The 16,553-nt window shown below is 40.6% G+C and overlaps 1 protein-coding gene across 3 annotated transcripts; it reads left to right on the top strand.

Moving 5' to 3' along the window:
- Positions 1–1,113: 1,113 nt before the first annotated feature.
- Positions 1,114–13,866, top strand: LOC149851459 (uncharacterized). 3 transcript variants are annotated; one of them, XM_090000796.1, is made up of 11 exons: positions 1,114–1,551; positions 3,281–3,343; positions 3,621–3,712; positions 6,016–6,828; positions 8,586–8,682; positions 8,792–8,848; positions 8,933–9,790; positions 9,883–12,312; positions 12,425–12,473; positions 13,076–13,230; positions 13,310–13,866. In XM_090000796.1, exons 1-11 carry the CDS (start codon positions 1,476–1,478, stop codon positions 13,621–13,623), a joined length of 5,004 nt encoding a protein of 1,667 aa, XP_089856922.1. In that variant the 5' UTR covers positions 1,114–1,475; the 3' UTR covers positions 13,624–13,866. The 3 variants fall into 3 exon arrangements, with proteins under 3 accessions (XP_089856922.1, XP_089856917.1, XP_089856913.1); XM_090000791.1 differs by having other exon boundaries at positions 6,016–6,879; positions 8,801–8,848; XM_090000787.1 differs by having other exon boundaries at positions 6,016–6,879.
- Positions 13,867–16,553: the final 2,687 nt, after the last annotated feature.

Here is a 16,553-nt window from a genome sequence, read left to right as displayed (position 1 = left end):
TTTTGATTTGGATTTGACAAAAGCTTTTCTTGTTTTTTTGTTATAAAAGTTGGTGCATTATGGATTAGTAGTTGGGCCAGGTCTGCAAATTGCCCGGGTTCATATTTGGCCGGGTACTTGATGTCCATCCCTAAGTTCCTTAAAACCCAAAACCGACATGGGCCGGTTCTGGGTTAACCCAAAAGTGGATCCAATTTTTCATGATTGGCACTAGTTTCGGATCTGGATCTGGATCTGACTTAAAATACATAGCAGAATTCCATCTTCAGATACGGACTGACACAGGATCCACAGAAAACGAGTCAAGTATATTAGTTTCTTATATAATTAATACAAGTTAGCCCCAGACCTAGGTTTGTCAAAGGGTCGGCTTGTGTCCAGTACCTGACCCGACCAAAACCCAAATTCCCTGGTATGGGCATAAAAAGTTCTGACCTGAATAATATTTGAGTAGACCCAAACCTAACCTGAACAATATGAGGGCCGGGTTTGAGTTATGATTTTTGCTGGGTACACGACCCTACCCAAGTGTTTTATATATATTTTAAGTAAAAATAAACTTCTGAAATTACACGGATCTGGGTTTGAGATTTCATTTTCGTGACAAAATCCAAACCCAACACATTGTTATTTACCTGGGTTCAGGTACACCCTGATGGGTGGGCTACCCGACCCATTGACATCCCTACCCAAAACCATCTGTTTACTACCAATCTCACCCATATCCGATTGGACCTGACAATATTTGTTTTGAATCCAACCCATTTACAAAACCGACATTATATTATGGGCCTTTTCCGCCCGAATTACCTTATGTCGGGTCGGTATCGGATAATGACCCGACCCACTTGATGCAAACTGTGAAATTACCATCTTTTCCAGGGGTAGGGTGGGGGGCAAATGAAAAAGATGAAAAAATTCCTAGGGCCACAGGAGATAAACCTCTATGACAGGGACCCTCCTATAAATAATCCTTACACTACTGCACCCAAGGCAAAACACCAAAAGAAAACAAAATAAAAAAAAGTTAATAAAGAAATAAAGATAGAAAAAAAGGTTTACAAATTTACTTGAACCCTCCCACGCCCTCGCGTCATTTCGATATCACAGAAATCCTCCCTTATTTCCTGCTCGGTCCTTCCCCCGTCCGTACCCTCGCTCGCTTCCCCATCTCTTCCTCTATCGCAAGAAGAAACCCTTCCCAGTTCCCCTTCGCTCGCGACCCCTTCTCTTCCTTCCCCAATTGTCTCTCTGTCGCCTCTCCATCGAGCCCTAAAGCCATCCTTTTCGTCCTTCTTCCTCATCACCATCAACCCCTCCCCTTTCTCGCCCTAATTCCGTCCGTTTCCCCGGTTTCTCCGCCAATTCCGGCCGTCCGTCGCCGGATTCTTCCCCCGTGTGCCATTGCTCTCGGTCGCCCTGCCGCCGATCGCTTTGGTTCCTCTCGATTTCTTCCATCTGCGTAAGGTTTGAGGATGGCCGCCGGAAAGGTCGATCTGCCGGACGATCTCCTTGCTGTGAAAGCCCCTGACGACGCGTGGATTGCGAAAGGTGATTCAGGGTTTCCCGGAACCGGTTTTTCGAGCGTGCTTCGATTTTTTGTTTTTTGGATTCGTTTCAGATGCTTCGCCTAGGGTGAGATTGGGCATGGAAGATTAAAGAATTTCTCTTCTTTTTTGTTTTGTTTTGTTTTCCTTTGGAACCGTTTGATGCGGCTTTGTTGACAGCGTATTTGATCTTTAATGCGGGGGGGGGGGATTCGTGTTTGCATCTGATTTTTAGGGTTTCAGTTGTCCTTCTGCGATCGTTTTTGTTTAGATGTCGACGCTAGATGAACCTTTTTTGTTCCTTTCTTTTTTGTCTGTTTTTTTTCCTTTTGGTTTAGGTTATGGTTCTTTTGCCTATGTTGCTTTCGGGGATTTTGCAGTGTTTAAGGTTCTGATTATTTTTTGTTTTTGTTTTTCTATTTGCCGAAGTTTGTGGAAAATGCCGATCTTCTTGGATGCATTTGTGATGATATCTTGTTCTTTTATTTTGAACTGGGCTCGGATTTTGAGTATTTTACCCCGATAATTACTAAATGATAACTCTTGTGGTGCCTCGTTCAAATGGATCTACTGTTTCACAAACTTTTGCGTGCGAGATGATCATAAAGGTGCAGTGGTGCAAATTGTGTACTAGACTGCGATTGTGTTGTGGGTGTTTGTTCTTTGTCTAATTCCCTTGTGGTAGCTTTCCTTTTGTAGCATTGTCTTTTATAGCTATTTGCATGATTTAAATAATGTACTGCCCCTAATGTGACGGACAAAGATCATTAGGATTAGCATCTCTAGAAATAACTAGGTTCGGCAAGCAGCCGAAAGCTGAGGCGCTCATTTGTATTCAGTTGTATATAGTCCTTACTTACTGTTGATGGTACTGCCTTTCTCTCCATCTAGTGGCACTCCTTTGGTATTCATTTATGTGGTTTTCTGGTGATATAGATCCTGTGCATAGAATGGGTGGAACTCAAGATTTCTCTTTCCTTGTTCATCCTGGTTCAAAGTTATGCATTTCTTCTAGATCTTTTTTCTTTCAAAGTTGATTACAGAGGCTTTCTAACATTAAGTTGCATCTGACCAGAAGGTGGAAGAGTTTTTGATGGTTTTCATCTTAGCTTTAAAGTAGGCGCAGATTGTGGTAGACAAAAATTAGCTTCACAGGAGAGAAGGAAAAATTGCACACACGTATCTATGTATCTTTGTGGTTTTGCAGGTGAAGGGTCAAACGGTCAAACCTGATGGTGCTTTCCTGTTGCCCATATAATGCAGTTTACCTACGTAAAGAATGTTTCATCTGACCATGGCAATGGATTGTGGGATGGTTGACTGAAGCTGTACCGAATATATATGTTCTTTATTTTTTATCTCCTTTTCATTTTATCCATACAGTCCTTGTATTTCTTTAATCTAGTGGAGTACATCCTTTTTCTTTTCTGCACTTACAGTTTTGATTGCCCGTTTTGATCTTTTTATTTTGTTCCAGAATCATCTTTCACGTCATCTTAGAGGTGTAACTTGCAATCTAAAAGTCATCATGATTTCCATATGTCCTCTTTGTGTCATTTTATATTTGTTTAAGCGGTCTATGCTTATTCTATCTATGCAGTCTCTTTCCTAATTGTTATGATTCTCATTTTGATTGGAACTTCAAGACACTGATGTGTTGGCCATTTTTTATTATGATTAATTTGTTCAGAACTTCAGATCATTCTTTTGATGTTGTTTTCTTGGCTTATTAGATGAAGCCTCTGGAGGGCATGAGGAAGACAGGACTTTGCTAGGATTTTTTGATGAATCAAAAGGTAATCCTCTTATTGTGCTGTTCCCTTTTGTATGTTTTCAACTGTTTTATTCAAATATAAAGGCTGCAGATAAAATCTTGTGTATACTGATTTTCTCTGTGTAATTTTACCTATTTAAGGTTATTTTTCTTCCCTTCCCTGTTCGTCATATACTAAAGTTATTATCTTTTATAGATTCACTCTTCTGTCTTTTCCTTGTATGCATTAGCAATTGCAACTTTCAACTTATTTATTCACTTTTGTGGTTGGTGAGTTAATTTGTGTGGAATTGATTCAGATCAACCAGCATCTGAGGGTATACCGCTGTCACCACAGTGGCTCTACTCAAGGCACAGTGAAAGCAAGGCTTTCCTTTCAGCATCATCTGGGGTATGTAAATCACTGTCTTTGCAGCTTCCTTGGTTGAAGTTGCTGATATTTCTCAAACTGCAATCATCTCTCTCCTTTCAGCCGACTGATGTGCACTAAATAGTTGCTAATGTTGGCATTTTCAAGCATCTTTGGAGTTGAAATTTTATTTTTTGTGGTCTTTTCATGTTCATATGAAGTATATATTGATCTAACAAAAGGCTTCATGCTGCGTTTTCCTCTTCAGGGGATATTATTGGTTCAAAATCTGTTTGATGCTGTATTTTCTTTTTTTATCATACAGTTTCTAGTCTCATTGCCTTGGCAAAACTTTGGCCACAGGAGTAGGTGATGCTAAAAGTCATGCAGCAGGTATAGCGATGCAATAAGTTGGATTTGGGGCAGATGCCGATGGACTTGGTCTGTGAATCTGATCCAAGATCCAACTTGAGCTGTTCAAATTTGATCAGATGGATTGGGGCACCACTCTGGGTTAGGTAGTCATTTTTGGTTGGAAGGAGGGTTGATAGGTGTATCAACGGCTGATCATGCTAAAACCACAGCTGATATCACACAAAAACTTAATGATAAATTATTCAAGCTGTTTTGCATTAAATCAATTTGATCTAAACATGTTTTTTAGTAAAAAGCAATGATAAACACATCTACCTGTTCAAATCAAGCACAAACACCTGTACTGTGATTGTGGACCTGATGGAAAGGGGTCCTTACCAACACATTTCTCTCTCTCTCTCACACATATAAACAAGCACAAAACCTTTTTAAAGCATCAAATGATTTAAGAAAAGGAAGCTTTTCCACCCCGTAACCATCCTTTTGAAGGAAAAGCCAATAGTTGCTATTGCAAACATTGGTTTTGTGTAAGGTTTCATAGAAATCATATATTATTATATACGTCCGTGTATTCTTTTTCAACATATTAAACTAAGCTTAATGAGATTTTCGTGAGCATACATGAGCTCACAATTGAGCTCGAGCTTGAATTTTTATCAATTCAACATTCTTGGGCTGTGTTTCTTGTGAGATTAGGGATGTAAATGGTTTGGATTCGGATCGGATGTAGCCAATACCATATCAGACTAATCGGATGTTAGCTAAACATATTCAAATTTCGGTGGTGAAAAGTTCATACCGTATCCATTTTTTTTACATGTAAACAGATTTGGATATCGGTCAAATTCGAATATTTGTTGGATTCAGTAACAAAAAATCAAAACCATATCTGCATCTGATTATCATCGGATATGGGTTTGGCTTACCAAATGCAACTAATCGGAATTGAAGTTGGTCGTATATCGAATAAAATCTGATTCAATGACATCCCTATGTGAGATGAGTGTGGTTTTTGTTAGCAGCTCAGCTTGTTATGTAGTTCCGGGCTATTTGAAGCACCAAATGGGAGTGGAAGTGTAATTTCTGGGAAGGATACCAGAAATGTGAATCTCTCTCTCTTGCTCTCAATTTCTGAGAAGTTACTTGAAATGTAAATCTCGCTTCTGGGAATAACAATTCCCATTACTTCCCATGTGCTTTGTAATTGAGGAATTTCTGTATACCTTTTTATAAATAGTTGAAAAGATCAATCTATTAAACTACTGTAATGGGTCAACAGGTCCATTCCTTTACATTTTAGTTCGGACAGTAAATTACTGTAGGAGCTTAGTAGTTGGGTAAGTGATAAACGAGAGAAAGGGGTAGTTGATATTTCATCAGTCTTGTTTTTTTATTCTTTTGTAATGAAAAGCATGATACGGTATTTGGATTTGGAAAATTGTTTATTATTCATTATAATTTGCAGAACTATAATATATAACTACATAATTAGCTGATGATATAAAACCATACATCTAATACTATTAGCTTGTGGTTGTGCAGAGGGTAGGGGTATCAATCTCTATATGAAACGAGATTTGTAACCCTGATATATCCATAAGATCTTTTAATAACTAGATATTTCTGGGACAAACTCTGATTTCGAATTTGCTTGTGCATGTTTTATTCAAATTCCATTATGAAATTGCTGCATTGAATTGATCGACTGATGATTTGTATTCCTGTGTTATGGGAATCATGATGTATTTTCTGCCTTTTTCACTATTTTGTGGAAAGATAAGGAGATGTAGCTCCCAGATTTTCCTTGCCTTGTTTCGGATACCTTTTCCGGTGCCTTGTTGGTTTTATTATTTCTTTGTTACAATGTTTCTGGGATCAGGGCTTTTAAGAGTCACGTTCCTTGGCCATTGGAGTGCTTATTTCTGTTATGATAAATTTTGATCAACTACTTTCTCTTTTCTGTTGCGTAGGATGTCCGAGCTCCAGAACCTCAGAAAGAGGCTTGGCGTTTGGATAGCTCCCAAGATAAGAAAGATTGGAGAAGAAACACATCTGAGATTGAAAGCGGTCGTCGTTGGCGTGAAGAAGAGAGGGAAACCAGTGTACTTGTCCGGAGAGATCGCCGGAAAGAAGGAGAGAGAGAAAATGAATACCGCAAAAGTGATCGCCGTATAGATAATGCTTTAACAAGAGAAGTTAGTGAGGGAAAGCCCCTTCCTTCATCAGATAGATGGCAGGATGCTAATGCCCGCAATGCTGGACATGAAACACGACGTGACAGCAAATGGTCCTCTAGGTGGGGTCCTGAAGAGAGGGAGGACTCTCGGAGTGAGAAAAGGATAGAGATTGAGATAAAAGAACCTTCTAATGAAAAACAGTCTTTCCCTAGCAGTAACCGTGAACGTGAAACTGACTTCCGTGACAAGTGGAGGCCACGTCATCGTTTGGAAATTCATTCCACAGGTTCAATGGTGCATCGAGCTGCTCCAGGGTTTGGTTTGGAGAAAGCACGGTCTGATGGTACCAATGTTGGATTTGCTTTAGGCCGTGGGAGGTCTCAGTTCAGTGGAAGCCAACAACTTACTGGTCTGTCTTTTTCAACTCCTATTGGTGCCCCACCAATAGGGGCAAATGAATCTAGACACCTGAAGTCTGGTCCGTCTGCTAAGAGTTTTTGCTACCCAAGAGGCAAACTCCTTGACATTTACAGAAAACATAATGTCTTTGCTTCTGCTGATATTGTATCAAATGGATTTCGTGAAGAAGTTCCTCAAATCACAGAGGTTAATCCTATAGAACCTTTAGCATTTGTGTCCCCTGATGCAGATGAGGGGGTAAGTTGTTTGATACTTAATATTGATGCGTTAGTTGAACAAAATCATAAAAATGGTCTATGTTCTTTGTGTGATTTATCTTATTCCTATATTTTCTTTATTGGGATAAAGACTTGGCTCAGCCTTTTGAAATGTATTCCAATCTTGTTGTTTAGTTGATATCTCTTTTGTTTAATTGATGCTTTATTGTTGAACTTTTTTTTAAGTTGTGGAATAAATTTCATTGGAATGAAAATTTGGTATGTGTTGCCTTCAGGATAAATCTGAACTATAGTGCATGATGTCAAGGTTGTGGGTCCCTTAGCAATCGGAGATCTGAATATTCTGAGGGAGGATCATATGTCAATATACACTAGCAAAGCTGGAGGAAAGTTATCAGAATTTTCAAAATGGAAATTGTTACAGAATTCTGGAGTTCAAATTTTCAATTAACTTAAAGTCTAGGAAAAATGAAGACTTTTACTATTTTGCATTTGCTAAACCTAGGAAATTTGGGGTCAAATGAGATAGCTGGGTGGTTAGGTCTATCATAACTGAGGGATCTTGGGTTTGAATCCTACAGGGCTATCCCCAGTTTGCCTATAAAAAAAGGAGGATACATATTAGCTTTTGCTCAAACCTCTGTGACAGATATCGGTGATATTTCAAAATATCTCAATATTATTGCCTTATTTTCAGCAAACAATATTATAGGTAAAATATCATGATATTTTAAATGTGTTTTTCTTCTTTATTTTGCATTTACTTATTTATTTTATTATCTAAATGTGATGTTTTCTTATTTTTATTTTTATTATATATCCATCTATATATATTTAAAATTTTTAAGCCCTGAGATTTATCATCAAACCTGTAATATCATGAGAAATAGCTTCACTGAGATATAGGCAATAGCCGCAATACTGATATTTGTGACTGGGTCAAACGTGATCTATCATTGTATGTTTTTTTTTTCGCCTAGAAAAACCTTCTTTCCTAATCTACAGCACAAAAGAGATTGGACAAACTTGTGAAAAAGGGAGAGAGTACTAGGGTAGAAAGAGTTGGATCATTTTCTTTTCTCATTTGTGTGATATCTTAAATAGTACCTATAAACACCATATTTTGAAGGGAAAAGAATGACACTATAAATCAAAAGGGTTCGTTGTGATTTTTTAAATTTCTCACAGGCAAATGAAGCTTGCACCAAACTACCATGCTGCACTATGGGTTCTTGGTTTCAGGTTGCATCCTAAAGTAGAGAGCCTTGTGCTCGTGATTTGGAGTTATATCCAGTCTATTTCATCTAAAGTATCTATTTATATATCTGTTATCCTGTCCTGCATCTATGTTCCTTTGATTGTCACCTCATATATCTGCATGGCTATAACCTATATTAAATAGGTTTTGGGAATACGGAAACATATGATTCCTTCTATTTTTCAGCGTTGCTGCTCTAAAATCAATCATTATAAACCACGCTTCTCATTTTTAGGTGTCTATGCACCAATAGCCATCTTATTGTGGTTCTGTTTTTTTTCTTCTGTATAAGTCTACCTTTTAAAAGTTTTGAGGAGAAATTACTTGTCGAACATGAAAATTTTAAACAAACGACAGTGCTTTCTCCAGTCACCAAAGAACTCTTTTTCTTGTTGTTTCTTTTCTTGGTTTACAATTACATTGTTTATCTGGTTTTTTCTTGGTTTACGTTGTTATTCTGTGTTCAGGCTGTCTTAGAAGATATATGGAAGGGAAAAGTTACTAGCAGTGGTGTGCCACGTGTTCCGAATAGAGATAAAGTGGGGAAGTACGAACCTGAAGCAGGTAGACATAATTATCTACTTGGTGCCTAATAAGGGTTTTCCTCTTTTGTGTTATTATTTTTTGTTTCTTTCTTTTTTGGTGAGGGTGTTTACAAATAGTTATACTTTAGGAATTCAAGATCCTAGCAACACTGATGGAAATGCCTTGCAAGGGAGCCTGCTTGTTGGTAAATAATTTATTGTTTTTCTGTCAGTCAGTCTGATATTATCATGTCTTCTTTTTCTTATCTGACTACATCTTGGGGTTTCAGAACAACGTTACTCTCTTAACTTGAGTGAAGAGAAAGTTGCCACCTCCAAGGATGGGGCCAGCTCTGGCGACTTGAGTTTGACAGCTTCTAATTTTAATAGCAATTCCAATACAGATGAAAGTTTCGCTAAATACAGTGGTTTAGGTGGTACAATTGGTGATAAAGGTTCTCTGAGCAATGGCGCACAAGTTGCTGATCCTGTTTCTCTGAAACCCTTAAAATATAGTGCTTCTGGTCCCCCTCTGTCATCGGATATTCATTCCAAACTGCCAAGTGATGCAAATTTCATTTTTGATCTACCGGGTTTCCAGGAAGCTTCCATTCATGTACAACAGCAGATAGCAAACAATAGTGATACAAAGTTTTCAGATGGGAGCTATAATCCTGAAGATCTGAGCCTAGTTTACAGGGATCCCCAGGGGGATATACAAGGGCCTTTCCTTGGTGTTGACATCATTTCTTGGTTTGAACAGGGTTTTTTTGGCACTGACTTGCCTGTATGCCTTTCAGATGCCCCGGAAGGGACACCTTTTCAGGAGCTTGGTGACGTCATGCCTCATTTAAAATTTAAAAGGTTGTCTGGTATAGACACTGGAAATAAAGCAGACATAACAGATGCTGTAGTAGAAAAAGATGTACAGAGCCAAGGTCTTGGGTTCCCTTTGTCTCTTCCTGAAGACATCCAGACAAGGTCACTTTCTGAACTGGAAGGTCATCATCTGCAGCCAGAATTGTCCAAGCATGAAGCGTCAGTGGGATCTCTTTATGGTAGACTTCATGATGTTCATTCAGAAGCAGCACAAAACGTTCTCAATACTGACAAACAAGGCAGTCACAATGTTGCTCAAAGCATTGATGGTTTGTGTTTCAATCTCTCTCTATGTTTTTAGAAAATCTGAATTTTCCATGATTGTTTGCTTTTTACTCCATTTGTGCTGCTTTGGATGCAGAAGCATTGTTCCCAAAGTGGCCAGTGAGTGGTAGCGGACATCTGAGAAAACCAACTGGAAGCCTTGTTGATCCTTTAGAAGATCTTTCAACAAAACATTTTCCTTCAAATGAATTGGGGGAAACTAGTGGCCTGAATCCAATGGTTTCTGCTTCTAAAGGCAATGTATTGCATCCACTTGGTTTTCCATGGTCTGAGTTTGAAGGGACAAATCCACAGCTTTTTGAGTCATCAAACATGTCATCTGCTGCTGGAAATCCTGGGTACCTTGCAAATCAGGAGATGGGAAGAGATGTAGTCCATTTTTTACACAGGCAGAATCCTGTTGGGAGGGTAACTGATTCTGCTATTGGAGAAACATGGTCTGATGTTGCCAAAAGAGATCCGGGTGCAGGTCTTAATGCTGTTCATGAAAACATGGATGGTCGCCGGTTGTTACAGCTAGATGCAAGTACAGGTCTTAGTTCTGTTGATGAGAACATGGATGCTCGTCGCTTGTTACAGCTTGAACAAGAGGCACATCAGTTGGACCTAATGGATCACTTGTTTTCACAACAATTACAGAAGCAGCATCTCCAGCAACAGAACAGCTTGTCTCATCTAGATATGCCTTTTGGAGTGCCAAATATAGAGTTGCCAGGTTCTGTTGGTCACATAATTAATCCTTCTCGAAGATCTCATGCTCACTTTTTGTCTGATATTGAACATCAACTAGTTAAACTTCAGCTTCAACAGCAGCAACAATTGGAGCTCCAACAACAACAGCAACAATTGGAGCTCCAACAACAGCAGCACCACTTGAAGCAGCAACAGCTTCAACACCAAATGCAGTTACGGCAGCAGAACTTTCATCAGCAGCAGCAGTCCCACCTACTTGAGCAGTTGCTTCAGCAACGTATGCATGACCCTAGATTTGGGCAGCATCAGATGGATCCACTGAGAACCAACAATGCATTTGATCAGTTGCTGTCTCGGCAACATGGTAATCTTCTTTCTGGTGTTCAACCTACTTTGGAAACTTCTATGCGACTCAACGACCGGGCAGAGCTTCTTCAAGCAAAATTTAGTCAGGGTCCCCATCGGGGACAACACAACAATATACTTCAACTATTGTCACAGGCAAAGCATGAGCCAAGGCTTTCTCCTGAAGAGCAATTTCTTTTGGGAATGCATCATGAGCAACTGCATGCCCAGCAGTTTCCTCCGCAATCCCGGCACCGTCAGCAGGCTATAGAAGAAGAGAGGCATATTGGAGGTGCTTGGTCAGTTGATGAATCAGGTCATTTCATCAGGACAATGCCAAATCATCATCAGTCCCTGTCAGCAGGGTTAAGTCCCTTGGATCTTTATCAGCAGCAGCAAAGATCTATGCAGCCACCACAATTTGTGGGGTCTGGTTCTTTTGAGCAACCAAACCAGCTTGAGCGGAGCCTCCTACTACAGGAGCATCTGCAGCATGGACTGTATGATCATAATTCACTGCCATTTGAGAGACTGGCCTCTGTACCACATGCAGCTTCAGGAGGGAATGCTGATTTGGTGAACACTCTTGCTCATCTTCAAAATCTAGATTTACAGGAACGGCATTCTCAGGCACACCTTGCAGGTCAACTGGGTTTATTCAACCAAGAAATTCACCCACCAATCTCTCGGTCCAATCCCAGTTCATTTCATGGTGTGAAGAGGGATGCATTGGATGGTCGTTGGCCAGAACAGCACTTGCCATTCAACAATCTTCTACATCCTGGACAGCAGTCAGATAACTGGATGGAAGCACATCTCCACCAGTTGCATCTTGAAAGAGAACTGCAACAAAGAAATAGTGAAGTTAATCATGTTGCTGAGGAACCGAGATCAAGTCATTTGCTAATGGACTTGCTGCATCAAAAGCAGCATCTTCATCCTGACCATTCTTTGGATATTGGTGATGGTGTGTTTTCTTCTTCCTTGGAAAGAAGAGAGCCTTCCTGGCTTTTCCATGAGGCCTCTTCAGCCCATCCAGCGAAGCTTCTTCAAGACCAGGAGGGACTGGGAAATTCTTTTGCAGAAGGCGGCCCATCTGATCGTGGGCTGGCAATGCAAGATAATTTGGTTAATGGAGATATTGAAGAGCAATCAGATGGTGTTAAATTTGGTGAAAGAACAGGATTCAGCTCCCATCCTTTGGTAGAAGAAAAGGTCTTGTCTGCTGTTGAAGATGCATCACAGAATTTTAACACCGATCAAGATCTGATCATTGAGCCGCTGACAGATAGCGTTGAACTTTTAGAGGCAAAGGAGGGGAAGAAGGGAAAGAAACGTGGATCTAAAGTCAAGCCTGCCAACAAGTTGGAGAACCAACAAAATGCTCTTGATCAGGGACCAGCAGTGATGGATCATGGGGAATTGATAATTCATACTCCTGTTCGGCCTGCTTCTCTGGGCAGATCGGGTGAGTAAGATCTTCATGTTTTAGCTGTATATTTCTTGGTAGGCTGACATGCCCAATGGCCTTCTAGGTTTTCTCTTGATCCAATGTTTATGGGCTTTTGGCAATACTGCAGGTGTGCAACGCCAGGAGCTGGGTGTAGATGAAGGCTTCAATGATGGAAGGTATGTCATTAAAAAAGTGAACTGATTCAGAGCACAGATTAGACTTGAGTGATGTCTTAAGTCGTAACCATCTTGTTGTATCGCTGGACTACAGCTCATCCTTCGATTAGCCAAGTCCTTGCAAATATGGAACCGGCTATCACTGGATCTATGTAACCTTTTGAAAATATAGGTTACATTCCCCAATCCGCACAGTCCACCCCATGATGATGGTGGTGGTGATGCGCAACATATTCCTATCTTAAAAATTTTACACCTTGTCTAGATTTAATGATTGTCCTAAAAAAATTACCAATGGGGTATCTGCTTGTCTGGCAGGAGCGGTTAGTGCACGTCACCTTGTGTTGGGACATTGCAAATTCGAAACCCAATGGTATGGTTGTATAGCTGGTAGGGGTCTGCCTAACCCCTGCTTTCTGTAAAAAAAAATGATTATAAATCTCCCATACCACATGTTTGGTGTTCGATTGGTGCCACAAACTTTGACAGTTTTTAAATCTGATGACATGGTAGAACATGAAGAAATTAATAAGTGCAACCCAATGTTGTGTGATTCATATTTTTTTGCGCATCTAAATAATAGAGCCTTTTCATTGGTTCAGGTTGTCGACCTCTTTTTTAAGAGGTCTTCGCGATCCCATGCTCAAACTTCAACCTGCCTCACAATCTTTGCCATCAAACGAGGTGTTGCCTGACTTATCTTCCTTGGCTACATCTAAAGGGAAAATTTCCTGTGTCAACCCTTCATCCTCGGCTGGTAAGTTGCTCCTTAGTTGAGTTTTAAGCTGCATTCATGTTTATATCAAATTTCTCTGAGGCCTTCTTATTACTTCCAGATGGAAGGGAGGCTGCTGGAAGCCCACCAAAGGCACAGCCATCCGAAATTCCAGCAGTGAACAAGAAAGACATGCATACTGGTTTCAGGCGGGCCTCCAGTGATCCAGATGGTTCTCATGCATCCTTCATTGACATGCTGAAGAAACCAGTGGCAGAAGCTGACACCACTGAGGCTCCTGAAACGGCCTCTCAGGTGACCCGGAGCAACAAGAAGAAAGGGAAGAAAGGGAGGCAGATTGACCCAGCATTGCTTGGCTTCAAGGTATCAAGCAACCGGATCATGATGGGCGAGATTCATCGCCTAGAGGATTAGAGTTTGTTTGCGCCTCTCTCTCTCTGTTTTCCCTATTGTGCAAATTGTACAGGCATTCAGTATCTTCCACCACTGCAGCACACACCCGCACACATGTAAAGCTTTTTTGTAGGCATTAGAAATGATCAAAAGCGAATTCAAATTTGTATGAAATGCGAGCCAGTGAATATGAAATGATTAGCCTCTACTGTATAATTTGTAATCTTGTGTAGATTTTTTATTAAAAGAAATTTATCAATTGAATGTCTGAAGAAATTGATCATGTCTTAGTCTTTTGGGGGCGTCCATCTTGTGATATCTATACTGGGCTCACAAATTTTGATAATTCAACAAGAGTGGACTTTCTGCATCTGCTGCTGAAACATGGAAAGCTATGGAGGATGAAGGTATCATCCCAAGTTGGAGTTTCCTGATTGAATGGTGATGCACTACACAGGTTCGTTGCCTACTCAAAGACGCGGTGGGTGGGTGGGTGGGGGGGGGGGGGTTGGGTGGGTGGAGGAAAGCCACATATATCTGACCATGCGAATTGTCTCATGGAATGTACGTGGCCTGCGTATGCCAGAGCACAGGAATTTTGTGGCCAATTGGTTACAACAAAAGGACCTGGATGTGCTTGGTCTTGTAGAGACCAAGCTCGAAGCTTTAGATTTGGACGTCATCATTGCCAGGGGTCTTCAATTCATAGGCAAGCCCTCAGTTGAATATTCTCGAGGTATCATCATTGTTTGTTAAAGGAAATGGACGGGTCACTGCTTTTATCGTGAGGAATTCTCTCTTTCCCTTTGGCTTGATAGGGGTTTTGAATAGCACCCTTTCATCATCAGTCTTGTATATGGGCCGACTACCTCAACCCAACAATGCAGTTTTTGGGAGGAGCTCTAACATGTGAAGCATCGTCAAAGAAACATGGGTTATCGGAGGAGACTTCAACACAATCCCTCGAATGGAAGATACTATAAACCTGTTCGGAGGATCATCTGCATGCGTCTTTTCAAAGAATTTGTTGATCATTCGGAGATGTATGTGTTGGGTCTGGACGGTATTCATTTCTTGTGGTCGAACAACCAAGAACAACAAACCCTTAGAAAACTGGATAGATTCTACGCATAACTGCAACTCCCTGCTTTGTTGGACAGAGCCCCGCACCCTGTCAGACCATGGGCCTATCATGTTGGAATGGGATATGAATCCGATTTGAAAAATGGTGGATGCACACTCCTTCATTCTGCCCCCTTGTTAACCACTGGTGGAAGCAACCAGTGCAGCTTACAGATTATGGAGAAAGCTAACCAATCTACGTTCGAGGGAGGAAGGTCGAACAAGATTTAAGGAAATCCAAAATTGGGAGAATAATCTTGCTGACTTGCAGGCCAATGCAGGTGACGTCCAAGAATGCTGAAATATCACCAATAACATTAATTAGAGATGAACTATATTGGAGGCAACGCTCTCGAGTACAATAAATGCGTGAAGGGGATTCCAACACGAGAATTTTTCATGCTCGAGCATCTACGAGACATAACATGGACATCAAGTTGCACAAAGTGGAAGACCAGTTTTATGAAGGTGATGAGATCATGAGAGCCGCTACAACATTCTTTTCAAATCTCTATGGGGCTCAGAGAACAGAAACTTGCCTATGCTTAAGCACCTTCAACAGCATTTCAGATGATCAGGCAAAGAGACTCGAGCTCCCATTCTCTATGGAAGAAATTAGACAAGCAGTATGGGAATCAACTCGAGACAAGGCACCAGGTCCGGATGGGTTCACATTAGACTTTTATAGATATTTTTGGGAAGGCTGCAAAAAAAATCTATTTAAGTTCTTTCAGGAGGTTTCAGCTCTCGTTGGATGTTGTGGATGAGAGAAATCGCATCATCTGCTTGAATTTCATTGCGCATCAACGGTCAAGAGGGGTGGCTTTCAAAACCTCTAGAGGGCTTCTCAAGGCTGTTCATTATCTCCCATGCTATTTAACTTGGCATGTGAGGTGTTAGCAGCTCCTTTTGGTAAGGCACAACAAGAGGAATTCATTGATGGTGTCAAACTACCAAACTCCCGACCAATCCTGATGCAACAATTTGCAGATGAAGTACTCATTATTGGCTTTGCAACCGCTGGTCAAATTGCAAAAACGTGGTTGTTGCTCCAAACCCTTTCAACCCTATCGGGACTGCAAATCAATGATCAAAAGAGCTCACTGTTTATGTTGAACTGTGATAGCCAAGTCACAACTATAGCAGAGACAGTGTTTGGTTGTCAATACAACTCATTGCCGACACCTTACTTGGGCATGTACCTAACTGGGGGCTGTGTTGCAAACTATGTATGGAAGACTATTGAGGATTCCAGACTACTATCATTTTCAGGTAAGGTAGTTCTTATCTGTGCTTTCTTCAATTCCTCTTTACTTGCTTTCTGTTTTTAAACTCTAAAAAAAAAAATGGGCCAAGAAAATCATGAAAATCTAAAGGGACTTTCTATAGTCGGGCAAAAAGATTCACAATGTGAGTTGGGAGCTCATTACCCGACCTAAAGACCTTGGTGGCTTGGGTGTGCGTGATCTGATATTAACCAATAGGGGTCTGCTTACCAAATGGTGGTGGAGTTTGTTGCATGAAGACTCACCATGATGTCACCTTCTGTGGAGTAAATATGACATGCATCCTAACCTCGAGCGATGTGAGTCATGCAATAAGTTGAAACAAGGATCAATGATATGGCGTGGATGGATGTGGGTGCTTCATGAATTCAAGGAGTTGCTTACATTCAAACTAGGCCAAGGGGATAAAACCCTATTTTGGTTGGACAACTTGATAAAGAATTGTTGGTCTGAAAACGTGAGATGAGATACAGTTTAGTCATCCATTGCGACAACATGAGATAAATCAATTGCAGGCATTGCTTCAAATCTGGTGTTTACACG

The sequence above is a fragment of the Nuphar pumila genome, chromosome 1 (genome assembly GCF_984573655.1).
Source record: "Nuphar pumila chromosome 1, dmNupPumi1.hap1.1, whole genome shotgun sequence".
In the NCBI taxonomy this organism is placed as follows: Eukaryota; Viridiplantae; Streptophyta; class Magnoliopsida; order Nymphaeales; family Nymphaeaceae; genus Nuphar; species Nuphar pumila.
The sequence above is the reverse complement of the archived record's forward strand: the minus strand, read 5'-3'. Positions and strand labels throughout refer to the sequence as shown.